Source organism: Enhydra lutris, unplaced genomic scaffold (genome assembly GCF_002288905.1).
Source record: "Enhydra lutris kenyoni isolate GAN:26980312 unplaced genomic scaffold, ASM228890v2 scaffoldscaffold40, whole genome shotgun sequence".
NCBI classification, from domain to species: Eukaryota; Metazoa; Chordata; class Mammalia; order Carnivora; family Mustelidae; genus Enhydra; species Enhydra lutris.
The window spans coordinates 2066148-2077765 of NW_019154124.1; the positions used below are offsets into that span (position 1 = coordinate 2066148).

General features: G+C 35.0%; 1 protein-coding gene across 1 annotated transcript in view; it reads left to right on the forward strand.

The window, feature by feature from the left end:
• LOC111155239 (component of oligomeric golgi complex 5) overlaps nucleotides 1–11618 on the forward strand; it is a 300576-nt gene that overhangs the window by 44440 nt on the left and 244518 nt on the right. Inside the window, exon 4 of the mRNA XM_022515352.1 lies at nucleotides 5739–5885. Within this exon, the coding sequence (XP_022371060.1) occupies nucleotides 5739–5885 (147 nt within the window). The remainder of the gene's footprint in view (nucleotides 1–5738; nucleotides 5886–11618) is intronic.

Here is an 11618-nt window from a genome sequence, read left to right on the forward strand (position 1 = left end):
TCTGTCGATGGACATCTAGGTTCTTTCCATAGTTTGGCTATTGTAGACATTGCTGCTATAAACATTCGGGTGCACGTGCCCCTTCGGATCACTACGTTTGTATCTTTAGGATAAATATCCAGCAGTGCAATTGCTGGGTCATAGGGTAGTTCTATTTTCAACATTTTGAGGAACCTCCATGCTGTTTTCCAGAGTGGTTGCACCAGCTTGCATTCCCACCAACAGTGTAGGAGGGTTCCCCTTTCTCCGCATCCTCGCCAGCATCTGTCATTTCCTGACTTGTTAATTTTAGCCATTCTGACTGGTGTGAGGTGGTATCTCATTGTGGTTTTGATTTGTATTTCCCTGATGCCGAGTGATGTGGAGCACTTTTTCATGTGTCTGTTGGCCATCTGGATGTCTTCTTTGCAGAAATGTCTGTTCATGTCCTCTGCCCATTTCTTGATTGGATTATTTGTTCTTTGGGTGTTGAGTTTGCTAAGTTCTTTATAGATTTTGGACACTAGCCCTTTATCTGATATGTCATTTGCAAATATCTTCTCCCATTCTGTCAGTTGTCTTTTGGTTTTGTTAACTGTTTCCTTTGCTGTGCAAAAGCTTTTGATCTTGATAAAATCCCAATAGTTCATTTTTGCCCTTGCTTCCCTTGCCTTTGGCGATGTCCCTAGGAAGATGTTGCTGTGGCTGAGGTCGAAGAGGTTGCTGCCTGTGTTCTCCTCAAGGATTTGGATGGATTCCTTTCTCACATTGAGATCCTTCATCCATTTTGAGTCTATTTTCGTGTGTGGTGTAAGGAAATGATCCAATTTCATTTTTCTGCATGTGGCTGTCCAATTTTCCCAACACCATTTATTGAAGAGGCTGTCTTTTTTCCATTGGACATTCTTTCCTGCTTTGTCGAAGATTAGTTGACCATAGAGTTGAGGGTCTATTTCTGGGCTCTCTATTCTGTTCCATTGATGTATGTGTCTGTTTTTGTGCCAGTACCATGCTGTCTTGATGATGACAGCTTTGTAATAGAGCTTGAAGTCCGGAATTGTGATGCCACCAACTTTGGCTTTCTTTTTCAATATTCCTTTGGCTATTCGAGGTCTTTTCTGGTTCCATATAAATTTTAGGATTATTTGTTCCATTTCTTTGAAAAAAATGGATGGTACTTTGATAGGAATTGCATTAAATGTGTAGATTGCTTTAGGTAGCATAGACATTTTCACAATATTTATTCTTCCAATCCAGGAGCATGGAACATTTTTCCATTTCTTTGTGTCTTCCTCAATTTCTTTCATGAGTACTTTATAGTTTTCTGTGTATAGATTCTTAGTCTCTTTGGTTAGGTTTATTCCTAGGTATCTTATAGTTTTGGGTGCAATTGTAAATGGGATGGACTCCTTAATTTCTCTTTCTTCTGTCTTGTTGTTGGTGTAGAGAAATGCAACTGATTTCTGGGCATTGATTTTATATCCTGACACTTTACTGAATTCCTGTACAAGTTCTAGCAGTTTTGGAGTGGAGTCTTTTGGGTTTTCCACATATAGTATCATATCATCTGCGAAGAGTGATAGTTTGACTTCTTCTTTGCCGATTTGGATGCCTTTAATTTCCTTTTGTTGTCTGATTGCTGAGGCTAGGACTTCTAGTACTATGTTGAAGAGCAGTGGTGATAACGGACATCCCTGCCGTGTTCCTGACCTTAGCGGAAAAGCTTTCAGTTTTTCTCCATTGAGAATGATATTTGCGGTGGGTTTTTCATAGATGGCTTTGATAATACTGAGGTATGTGCCCTCTATCCCTACACTTTGAAGAGTTTTGATCAGGAAGGGATGCTGTACTTTGTCAAATGCTTTTTCAGCATCTATGGAGAGTATCATATGGTTCTTGTTCTTTCTTTTATTAATGTGTTGTATCACATTGATTGATTTGCGGATGTTGAACCAAACTTGCAGCCCTGGAATAAATCCCACTTGGTCGTGGTGGTTGAAATGCTCCTGACATCTAAAAGAAACTAGGGCTTCTTTGATAAACCTTTGATTCCAGGTGTGGGGCATGAAATGTATAAAATGATCCTGGAGTATTTTTATACTGTATATCAAAGAACCTATTAGCCACTCTAAGACAAGTCAAGACAAAAGGATTGAGGAGCCAACTTGAAGAGTCTTTGGGGTGACCAACAATCCCAGTTTTAGCACTGGAAGTCCCAGGTCCTGGGAGACCTCTTTCTCGGTCATTTGGTACAATTGATCACCCTGAGAGTCTCCCACTGGCCACAAAGGGATAAGGTCAGCATCTGCAAGGATAAGAGCTACAGTAGTGTGGCATCCTTTATTTATTATGTTTAAATCTCTGAGTTCATACTGACATCCCAAACAAAACAAAACCCACTAATTGTTCATCTTTTGTAGATATCAGGAAAGCAGTCTTTAATTTTGAAATCTGATGAAGCAAGGGAAGGAATCAAATACTTATTTTTACTTTTCTATATGAACAGTACCACCAGGTAAACAAATAGTAGGTAAGGTAAAGTTTCTTTTTATGGGGAAATTTTATATGCTAGCAAATAAAGACAAAATGATAGAATTAGAGTAATCTCTGTATTTTAATGGATTTTGACATTGACTATCAGTGACTGCTAATGACACAGAAAGAGAGAAAATCATGCATGTGCTGCACATGCACCGGTACCTGAGGAAAATACTCAAAATATTAAGCCTGAGTCTGGCAAGTCTGTGTATGTCCAACTGCCAACATATAGGAAACATGCAAGACAGAGGAACATGTTCAGCTGTACTGTTGGAATGAACTCTGTGAAACCCAGTCTGTGGGGAAGTGTATAGGACAGATGGTCCAGTATACTTAGCAGATTGCAAAGAAAAAGTAAGAGATGATAAGGGAACCTATATGGATTTAAAAAAAAGGCAAATTTAAACTATAGCAGTTGGGTACATATATTTCAGTAATAAAACCATAAATAAAAGTAAGGAAGTGATTACCACAAAAACCAGAGTAGTGGTGTTTCTTGGTTGGGATGGGAGAGCTAGGATAGGGTACATACATGGAGAGCTTCTGTAGTCACTGACATGGTTCTGTCTTCCGATCTACATGGTGGTTCCAAGTTCAGTTAGCTATAATTTTTGCGTGTGGTTTTCTGTGTTTGTAATATCTGTATCTATTTCTAAGACTATTTTTAAGAGCAGTTTTTGGTTCACAGCGAAAGTAAGAGGAAGATGGAGGTGTCTCCTATATCCCCTGTCCCCACCCATGCATGGCCTTCCCCTTAATCACCATCTCCCCCAACCCCTCAGAAGGTACATGTGTTACACTTGGTGAACTTACATCGACACATCACTATCTCCCGAAGTCCATAGTTTACATCAGGGTTACTCTTGGTGTACATTCAGTGGTTTGGGACAAACATATGGTGACCTGTGTCCATCATTATAGTGTTATACAGAGTATTTTAAAAATCCTTTGTACTCTGCCTATTCATTCCTCTAAACTTTGGCAGCCACTATCTTTTTCCTTTCTTCGTAGTTTTGCCTTTTCCAGAAATGTTAGATACTTGGAACCATACAATATACAACCTTTTCAGATTAACTTCTTTCACTTAGTAACATGCATTTAAGGTTCCTCTATGCCTTTTCTGGGCTTGATATCTCATTTCTTTTTAGTGCTGAATAATGTTTGTATTATATTCGGTTATAAAAGTCTGAAATAAAAATTAAGGAAGGGAAATTGACCAGAGTGGAGGCCACTCTATCAGGAAATGGTGGTAAATGATGCCTTATAGATTATCTAAGACTTTTTGACTGAGCATTTCATTAAATGCTGTTGTGAGAGATTCAACATAATCTGTCAGCAGAGAGCTGCTGAAGTTTATTAAAAAGGGGGTTGGAGTGCTGGAAACTGTGTTTCTAGGAAGATAAATCTAGCAGGGTGGATTTCAGGAAGAGATTGGAAAGCTAGCTGGTACACCACATTGTGAGGGTGAAGGTGGTAAAGATTTGGATTAGGTGATGCTTGTAGGACCAGAGATAATGTAACTGTTGTGTTATGCAACAGAAGAATAGTCGATAAGACTTGCTGACAGATTAAGTGTGGTTAAAAATAAAAGCATTAGAAATAAGCTCAAAGATTTCATTTTTGAGGGCATATCCTTTATTGGGTATGTACTGGGGAATTCTAGAAGCACAATTCTAGGTGATTAGACTAAAGTAAGATCTGGTATTTCTCCTCATGATGTATTTAGAATCCCAGAGGAATGATTACTAGGGATTCTGCATTCCAAATGGTTCGTTTAAAAACGGTGTCCTGACAAGCAAGAAACTGATAACAGTGACTGTTTTTGGTAAGTGCATATTTGTGACATAGAGATATGAGGGTGACTTTTTTTCTTTTGAATCTTGAATTGTGCTTATATTATCCAGAAAATAAATAAAATTTAATTAAAAGATAAAGATGCCCAAATCTTCCAATTTTCAGGGACAAATTCTTAGTTGGCATTTTTTTATCATTGTAAGTGCTTTTAGACTATAGTTACTCAGAAAAACATTCAGGGAAGCCTGTTTAGTAACTGGTCGCCTTTGTCTTATATATGTTTGTAAACATTGTATTTTTGAACAAATTTTATGTTTTGTGTCTCTGTATGTTATGTGGGTGCATGTGTGGTTCTCCGGATGTGTATGTGTGTTTCATTCAGAAAAAAAAAAATGTTTATAGATGGAGTCTTAACTCTTCCTGGTGCTTTTAATTCTTACTGCCTCCAGTTATGATTTTCCTCCTTAGATGGGAGATGTTCCTCTCAACCAGCTTCAGGGCCACAAAGATGGTGGTAATGAACAGCATAGACTGTCTCTCTTTGTTATCAGTCCTGATGCTAAAGGTCACTACATACCTGTTATTCCATCAGTCTCCCCTCTTCTGTCTCTTCCTGAGGCAATTGCTCTGGATCCAGCTTCCATAATAGTGTCCTGAAATACATGGGTCTTCATTTTGTGTCTTAGTCTTCTGGCTAGGTAAAGATGCAGTATTAGATCTGGTGATGAAAAGAGAATAGGAAGTGTTAAATGCACACACACACACACGTACATATACATACATAGACACACACATACATATAGTAGTTTCTTTTTGTTTTAATAACTGTTTCATAGCTTGTTATCAGTGATAAAAGAACCATTAGGAAAATTCAAGTAGGGGATACTTACTCTTTAAGGACTAGTGAAATCGGGAGAAGTTTTAAGTCTGCTCCCCTGTGGACCTAGAAAAGAGAAACCAGAACTAGAAACAATAAGAGGCAATAGGTAGGCAGCACCAACACAGTAGCTGTCAACCTTGCTTGTACATTGGCACCACTGAAGATTAAAAAAAAAAAAAAAATACTGATGCTTAGTTCCCACTTCTACAGATTCTGATTTAATTGATCAGGCTATGGCATTGGCTTGGAACTTTTGAACCTACACATTTGAATTTAATATGAAGACTGAGAACCACTGGCCTAGAGAAGAAAACTGGTCTAGGACTGAGGAAAGGAGTTCCTAGGTTGCACAGCACCTCAATCCCCAAATTTCTTCTTTTGGGATAGATTGGAGTTTTTTGTTAAATGATGCTTTCCAAGCTTTATGATTTGTTTAGGTTTCTGATGGGTAGAAAACATAAAAAAGACATAAATGAGTCTTTAACATCTGGAAAGAATGGACAGATTCACATCAGAATAGTAATAAAGCTTCATGATTGATTACACTTATTGAACATTGTGATATTTGCACAGGTTGCCTGTGATTTGCTTCGGAGAATAATTCGCATCTTGTATCTCACTAAGAGACTCCAAGGACAACTGCAAGGGGGAAGTAGAGAGATAACAAAAGCTGCTCAGAGTCTTAATGAACTTGGTAAGTCCTCTTTTGATTAAAAAGCTAATACACTTTTACAGATTTTTCAGTCACTTGATTTGTTGGCTTTTGTTATCGCCAGTAACAAATATTTTTGAATAAATGTATTTAACAATTGCCTGTCTACAACATTGTCACACTTTTCAAAACAGGTGTATAAAATTAGTTGAGTTCTTAGAAATGCAGTTTATTTTTTAAATTCTCATGTGATAAGATTGGCTGTTTTTTTCTGGGTATACATGCCTATGAGTTTTAACACAAGCATAGACTCATGTAATTGGTAGCGCAGTCATGATATAGAATAAGTTTCATCACCCCAAAAATTCCCTCCTGCTCTCCCTCTACAGTCTCACCTCCCCACCTAACTTTGGCAACCACTGATTGGTTCTCCATCAGTTTAGTTTTATTTTTTGGAGAACGTCACATAAATGGGATTATGAAGTATGTAACCTTGTGAGACTGCTTTTTGTGTTTAGCATAATGGTTCTGAGATTTATCCAAGTTTTTATTTATGCCATTGTTTGTTACTCGGTGTTTGGTGGAATATTGTTGTGTGGTTGTACCACAGTTTATTGATTCAAGGACTGAAGGAAATTTTTGTTGTTTCTAGTTTTTGGTCATTATGCATAGAGCTACTGTGAACATTTGGGTACAGGTTTTCATGTGAACTTAATTTTCATTTCTGTAGAAGAAATGTTACTTTTTTTGGTGACAAATCCTATGTTGACATTATGCCTAGAAGATTTATTGAATTCCTTTCTTCATATGTTCGTTCATCTTTCAAGCATTTAGAACAGACTCTTGACATCTAAGGATTTAACACTAATGGTTTTGACTGTTAACAGGCTGCAAGGTCCATGGTGATATAGTTCATATTTCAGGCAAAATTTTGAATAGTGTAGAACTAACACCTGCATTTTAATGAGGCTTTGTGGTTTTCTTCTTTTCTTTGGGTACCCAGTAATTTTTCTGAAGTGGATGTGTTTAGTGATTCTGTACCTTTGTAGGTTCCAGAGGTCTTTGATGATATCCAATTCAGGTATCAAGCATCTACTTACTCTTGATGGTGTGCTTTGAAAATAATAGCAGAAAGATATGCATTACATGTTTTTGAATTTTTCTATCTTTGATATTTGAATTACATAGTCAGTTTGAAATGCTTATTCCATATTTTTTCCTAAAGAAATATAGCCTCCTTATAAATGATACTTCAATATCAATTTTTAATGCTCAAATACATTGCTTAGGCACATCATTGGGCATATATCTAACTTGTGATTTAGTATGCTTGGAATATATTATATAAAAAGTTAATATTTATTTAAATTAAAAAATTAAGTTTTAAAATTCTAGTTAACATACAGTGTTCTATTAGTTTCAGGTATATAATATAGTGATTTAACACTTTCATAGATCACCTGGTGCTCATCACAGCAAGCGCACTCCTTAATCTCTATCACCTATTTAACCCATTCCCCTTCCCACCTCTCCTCTGGTAATCATTAGTTTGTTCTGTACAGTTAAGAGTCTGTTAAAAAGTTCATTTTTAATCAGTGAGTAACGCTTGAGTCTTTTTTTTCACAGTATGTGCTAAATGTAGGAGTGTAAAAATTCTAGTATCAGCTTTTATTTTTTGCTTTATCACATTTCATTTCTTTGCTCCCAAAATAACCTGCAGGATAATAGAATCATTAAAAACAGGCACAAATTATTCCAAGGTTTATTATGTATATTTTTCATCACTGACACTGTTCCATAATAAAAAAATTGCTAGATTCTGATTATGACTATCATTTTTTTCTAGAAAAAACATACGCTATAATGCAAATGGTGATGTCTTCTTTAAAAAAAAAAAAACAGACACAAGTATCAATCATAATGTTCAGAGTTGGTTCAATGTAGAGTATAAATTTTCCTTCCAGTGAGGCATTGGCTTTACCCAAAGTTTTTAAAATATTAAATGATGAATAGTTGTTGAGAAAATGTAGTTCATGGTGGAATTATCTCAAGATGGATTATGTTAACTTAAATTTTTAAAGCTTTTCAGATTATGTACCATTCAAAATTTGCAAAGACATCATCTCTTTGTCATTCACTTCTGTGGTTCTGTCTTAGCCAACCCTGGCATTGATAATAAGGAAAGCCAAGAGGAAGATAAAGTTTCTACTTTGGGGATTAATATTTTAACAAAAGTAATAATTGGGAATCACTGTTACAATTACACATATATACAAAATGATTTTTTATGATTGGAACATCTCTGAAATTATCCGTGTCTTTATCAGTATAGTTCTGATTCTCATTGGAAAGAAGAAAATGATGAAGAGTAGAAGTGTTTACACAGGCCCTTGAAATTAACTTAAAATAATCTCTTAAACTTGAAAGGTCTTGAGGGTTGAATTGCAGAGACCTGATGAAATACATTGTCATCTAGAAATTAAATATATTTTGAAGGACTGGAGGGAATGTAGAGTGACTGCTAACAGCTACAAATTTCTCTTTGGGGTGATGAAAATATTCTGGAATTAAATAGTGGTGATTGTTGCACAGCCTCATCAATATACAGAAAAGCTGCTGAACTGTGCACTTAAAATGTCAAATTTTACAGTATTTGAATTATATTAAAAAAAAGTATATAAAAAGTATATTCCGGGTACCTGGTGACAATTATTTTATATTTACATTTATTTTATTTTTTTAAATTGAGATCTAAATGACATGCAAAAAAAACTACACTTACTGAAAATGTATAGTTTGGTAAGTTTTGACGTGAAACATCACCAGTATCAAGGTAATGAACATGACTCTCACTCCCAAAAGTTTCCTCATGGCATTTGGCAAGCCTTCCTCAGGCATTTGCTGATCTTTTTGTCACTCTAGATTTAGTTGGCACTCTAGAATATTTTATATAAATGAAATAAAACAGTTTGTATTGGTTTTTGTGGCTTCTTCCAGTCAGTTAATTTGGAAATTTATCCATGTTGTTTTGTGTATCAGTAACTCATTCCTTTCTATTTCTGAGCAGTATTCTGGTAGATATCCCACAGTTGGTTTATCCATTAACCTGTTGATGGATATTTGGGTTGTTTCTAGTTTTTGGCTATAACAAATCAAGCTGCTATGAGCGTTCATATGTAAGTCTTTGTGTGGACATATGCTTTCCTTTCTCTTTGGTAAATACATAGGAGTGGAATGGCTAGATCATATGGTAGACGTATGCTTAACTTTTAAAGAAATTGCCAAGGTGTTTTTCAAAGTAGTTGTAAAATTTTACATTCCTACCAGTAGTGTATGAAAATTCTACTTCCTCCACATGTCCACACTTGTAATAGTCAGTCTTGTTAGTTTTAACCATTCTAATAGGTAATATAGTGATACTCTGTTTTAAGTTTACAAAAAATTTAAATTAATAAAGGAATTTAGCAAGATGTCAGGATACAAGATTAATATACAGAAATTAGTTTTACTTCTATATGCTCTACTGTTAACAAGCAATTGGAAATTGAAATTCAAAAATACCATTTATAATAGCATGAAAAATATGAAATACTTAGGTTGAATTTGACAAAAGATTCCTAAGACATACAGAGAACTAGAAAACTTTGTGAATGGTGAAAAAAGACATAAATTAATAAATCTTGTCTCTGAAAAGGAAGACTTAATATTGTTTAAGATGTCCATTCTCCCTGTGATCTATATGAATTCAGTGTGGTTATAATCTGAATCCCAGCAGGCTTTTATTTAGAAATTGACAAAGTGATTTGAAAATTCATATGGAAATGCAAAGGATCTAGATAGACAAAGCTTTTTTTTTTTTTTTTAATTTTCTGTTAGTCACCATACAGTACATCATTAGGTTTTTATGTAGTTTTCCATGATTCATTGTTTGCATATAACACCCACTGCTCCATGCAATCCATGCCCTCTTTAATACCCATCACCAGGCTCAGACAAAGGTTTTAAAAGAGAACAGAATTGAAGGATTGACCCCACTTGATTTGAAGACTTACTATAAAAACTGATAGTAAACAAGACAAAAAGATAGACAAACAGATCAATGGAATTGAAAAGTGAGTCTAGAAATAGACCCACACTTAAATGAACAACTGATTTTTGACAAATTTAGCAGGGAAAAGGTAGTCTTTTCAACAGATGGTACTGGCACAATTGGGTAGCCATATGTGAAACAGTGAACTTGTAGTCCTACCTCACTTCCTATACAATAAACTAACTGAAATTGGATCCTAGCTCTAAATGTAAAACCTAAGTTATAGCATATCTAGAAGAAAATACAAGAGAACATTTCTGTGATTTTTGATTTAGAAAATGATTTCATAGATATAACACTCAAAACACAGTTCACATGCAGAAAAACTGATAAATTAGATTTTATCAAAATTTAAAACTTCTGTTGAGTGATTCTATTAGAAGAATGAAAAGGCAAGCCATCAACAAGAAGAAAATACATGCAAAGTATATGTTTGCTAAAGGACTAGTGTCCAGAATATATAGAACACTCTATAAACTTGGTAAGAACACAAACAATACAATTTAAAAACAGGCAAAAGATTTGTACAGACACTTCACCATAGAAGATACATGGATGGTAGCTATGCGTATAAGGTGCTCAACAGCATTAGTCATTGGGGCAATAAAAATTAAAATTGTACCTAGTGTCTTACAGAGAATAAGCAGAAGTTGCGCAGGCATACTTGTAATTTTTAATGCAGACTATTATGTAATGATTTTTAAAACTACTTAGTGTAGGTTTCAGGATTAAATTGTATCATTGATTTAAGGCTTTTTTTTAAGAAGAGTCCCAAGACTGGATGAAAATTTAGATGAGCCTTACTACAAACTGATAATGTTTTTTTGAGTATCAGCAAGATAATGTACTTAAAAATGTATTTTTGGTGCTGTTACTAGCTATCTTTTAAAATTGTTGTTAGCCCATCAAGTCGGGGTGTCTACATGATTCATAAGCTTGATATCTTTTCAGAATTTGGGGGGCAGTTTGGTAAGCTGTCATGGTGAATCAGAGGAAGGGGACCTTCTTATAAATTAAACTAGTGTCTGAAATTACTTAAGATTAGAACTATGCGAAAGGTTTTTGTAATATCAGTGTTTCTAGATCAGTTTGAATAACAGATTCCTTTATTCCATGGAATGCATTTTACTTTTTCTGTGTTGAATGGAAGCTATAGTGGTGAAACCAGAAAGTGCTACATTTCCACAATCAACCTTACTTGTTTTCTCTTTTGGAACACTATAAGGAATTCTACCTATAGTAGAGAAACCTTGACCTATCTATCATACACTCATTGGTGAGGAATCTAGTGTACTCTCTGCTTTAGTGTTATCAAATGTTAAAATTCTGCTGGATACTATTGGATTAGAAAATGTAAATGTAGAGAGAACATGGAAGATGTAAATCTGTACTGTTTCGATTTTAGGTAGATGAATCTTTTCTTGTATAACTAGTTGCCTTGGAGTAGTTGAGAAATTCAGTTTGAACCTAGTTCCTCTCTACTTGCGATTTCATTTCGATTCCTTCCATTTTATTTCTCCTTACTTGTATTAGATCCTTACTTTTGAAAGTTTTTTTTTTAAACCATGAATCCTTAATTATCTTAAAATTTACCAAAGGTTTTTGAAGAGTCATGACTACCAAGAGCCAATATTTACCTTGTAAAGTTACCGTAATTCAGGGTTTATTTCTCTCTCACTTTTTCT